The sequence below is a fragment of the Aplysia californica genome, unplaced genomic scaffold, assembly GCF_000002075.1.
Source record: "Aplysia californica isolate F4 #8 unplaced genomic scaffold, AplCal3.0 scaffold01228, whole genome shotgun sequence".
Lineage (NCBI taxonomy): Eukaryota > Metazoa > Mollusca > Gastropoda > Aplysiida > Aplysiidae > Aplysia > Aplysia californica.
Window position 1 is genome coordinate 87,238 of NW_004798498.1, and position 2,972 is coordinate 90,209.

At 39.2% G+C, this 2,972-nt stretch overlaps 1 protein-coding gene across 1 annotated transcript in view; it reads left to right on the forward strand.

Moving 5' to 3' along the window:
- The window catches only part of LOC101858456 (ryanodine receptor), a gene marked incomplete at its 5' end in the record, with an annotated part of 102,762 nt that overhangs the window by 43,005 nt on the left and 56,785 nt on the right, over positions 1–2,972 (forward strand). The window contains 1 exon segment of the mRNA XM_035973436.1: positions 1,823–1,927. Within this exon segment, the coding sequence (XP_035829329.1) occupies positions 1,823–1,927 (105 nt within the window).

The following is a 2,972-nucleotide window of genomic DNA, read 5'->3' on the forward strand; positions in this document are numbered from 1 at the left end:
TAGATCTAATGTGTGAGATAATATATTGTTTTATTCCCAAATAAACACTGTTTAGATCTAATGTGTGAGGTAATATATTGTTTTATTCCCAAATAAACACTGTTTAGATAAATTGTGCGGGGAGATATGACTGAAAATAAGAAGTTCACAGGAAAAACCTGGGAAAGTCCCAACATGGACATCGTGAGGATATCAAACCTAAATGCTTATAGACCTAGAACTTTACTTCTATTTGGTTTACCATTATAGTTTGTTGAGTGGGAAATCAAACAAATTATTAACCTACAGTCGGACAGAGATGAAATAATGAGTCGACAAGAATGTTTTAATTTGATAGCCTCCATTTTGTGACCTTGTCCAGTTGTCCTGTGGTCTTTTTATACACCTTAACGTCCTATCAACTTTGTTTATAAAATAGTACAAAGTTCGATGGAACTTTTTTATGTTGCTGTACATGTAATACTCCCCCATCAACACAGTTCGGGCAATGTGTACATGAGGCATTGAGATTTTGATGAGGCCATGAAGGTTTTATGCCCTCATCGACACAGTTTAGACAATTTTAAAAGCTGGCCGCTTCGACCCTGCCTATCAGAGACTGCCCTTTTTGAGAGGATAGCAGACAGATGGGGTACTCGATGAAATAGAAGGACTTCTCTAAGGGGAATCAACCTAATGTCGTCTATGTACAACGACTAAGAGAATACCATTTTACATTACATAGTCGGCGGTGTTTTCGTTCTCGTTAGTGAGTAAATAGAAGTGACGCAGGGTAGGCCATGAAGGGAACACCGGGGGCGTGTCCTTTTTCTGTACCAGGTAGTTGAAGTGTGTCACGGGGCGGTCCTACCAGTGACGCAGGGTAGGCCATGATGGGAACACCGGGGGCGTGTCCTGTTTCTGTACCAGGTAGTTGGAGTGTGTCACGGGGCGGTCCTACCTTTTAATTTCAACTCTGTCGTTTGTCTCTGTGACGGGTGCTTGGAGGCTGCTAAAGGCTCGTCCTACTTTTTGACCCTCCCCCTGTTGTTTCTGCCTAAAGATCCCGTTTTTCCCCTGCCACTAAATGGCCGTCACTGAGTCCATGTGTTTCTTTGTACTAAAACAAAAACTAAACATTGTTTTATTTGTCGGGCTCTCGGACGTGGTTAACCCCCTTCTTTTAAAATGTGAGGTAGCGTGGTGGAATGAGACTCTCGTCAAAATAATGAAATCAAAGAAAATAGCAGTTTTCTCCCTGCTGAGCAATTTTTATCGAATTTTTGCTTTTTGGCTCAACACCTTTTATGTCCATTTACAAACACATTCCTTGGAGGATTTCACAGAGCGAATAACGTTGATTAAAGGCACAAAAATATAAATGTACAGTTTTTATGGACTCTCCAGCTTTGGAATTTACCAGGGTTTGACAGCCATTTTCTCGCTAATTTTACCTCTTAAACCAGGTGACCCCCACCTCCTTCAATCCAAAATATCTTCTATTGAAGATTGATGGATATTTTTTCATCCACACAAAGACAAATGAACACGCTTTAAGATGATACCAATAATTCAATATGCCCAAAAATTGACGAGAGCCTGATTTCACCGCGCTGCCTCACAAATACTATCTCTGTATCTCTTCTTTTTCTTTCTTTTATATGATACTCTCTAACAGCAATATAGAGAGTATCATAATAGAAAGGAAAGAAGGAGAAGAGATAAAGTATTACCTCTGATCTCCCGCGCCTGTAGGACTTAATTTCTGTTGCAAGTACAGCAAAGCTCTTACTAAAACTGAAATAAAACATTGCTACCCCCCCCCCTTTCTTCCCCGGTCCAGATCCAGCTGCCCCCGTACATCGAGAACGTCCGCGACAAGCTGGCGGAGAACCTGCACGAGATGTGGGCCATGAACAAGATCGACCAGGGCTGGTACTACGGAGAGGTCAGTTCGCCATTAATTCAGTACTCGTGTTTTACCTGTCCGTCTTTAATAATAATAATGATGATGATAATAACAACAACAACAATGATAATAATAATGATAATAATAATAATGATAATAATAATAATAATGATAATGATAATAATAAATGGCATTTATATAACGGCCAACCCCATTCAAGTATACAGGGTCTGAGCGCTTTAGAATACAATACAACAGAAACAACATAAAACGTTGTGTTCTGACCAAAAGAAAATCAATCCAAATATTCATCTTATTAATATTTAAAAGCAGAAATAACTTCAGCTGACATTTGCATAAACCAAAGATGACTTGATCTCTCTAAAAGAACTTGACAAAGCGTTCCAGATTTTGGGGCCTTAATATTCAAATGCCCTTTCACCCTTTGTTCGAAGTTTCATAGATGGAAAAAGAAATTTCCTCATCAACACAGTTAGGGTCAGCCTGGGCTAAGGGGAATACAGTATCCCAGCTGCAGGTGGACGGAGATACTAGATAAAGAAATAAACTTCAGTCCTTTTACTGTTTGAAAAAAAAGTGTAACCATTTCACGAGATAGGCATTGTTTTTGTTAATTATATAAACAAATTAATTGTTAATTTGTTGTAATTGTAAAGTAGACAGAAACTACTTTCGACATTAATGTGATAGCTTTGTGTAGAACAATCGTGGGTAGTTTTGAAATGTTGTTTGGACATTAAAATTGTTAAATTTTTATATTTTTTTCTTTTTAATGTGAGAGGGGGGAGGGAGTGGAAGTGGAGGGGGTGTCAGTTGTGGTCTCAGTAACATTTCCTCTTAGGATTTGAGTCAGATTGTACCATTGTTACGTCTAAAGATAGCTTGTACAATGTTTTGTAGAGTCTTAGGTAGAACTACATCGTCGTTGTAGTCCCATAGTAGACTGTGCCATGTTTTGTGGGGTCAGATGATAGACTGTACCGTGTTTTGTGGGGTCAGATGATAGACTGTACCGTGTTTTGTGGGGTCCGATGATAGACTGTACCGTGTTTTGTGGGGTCAG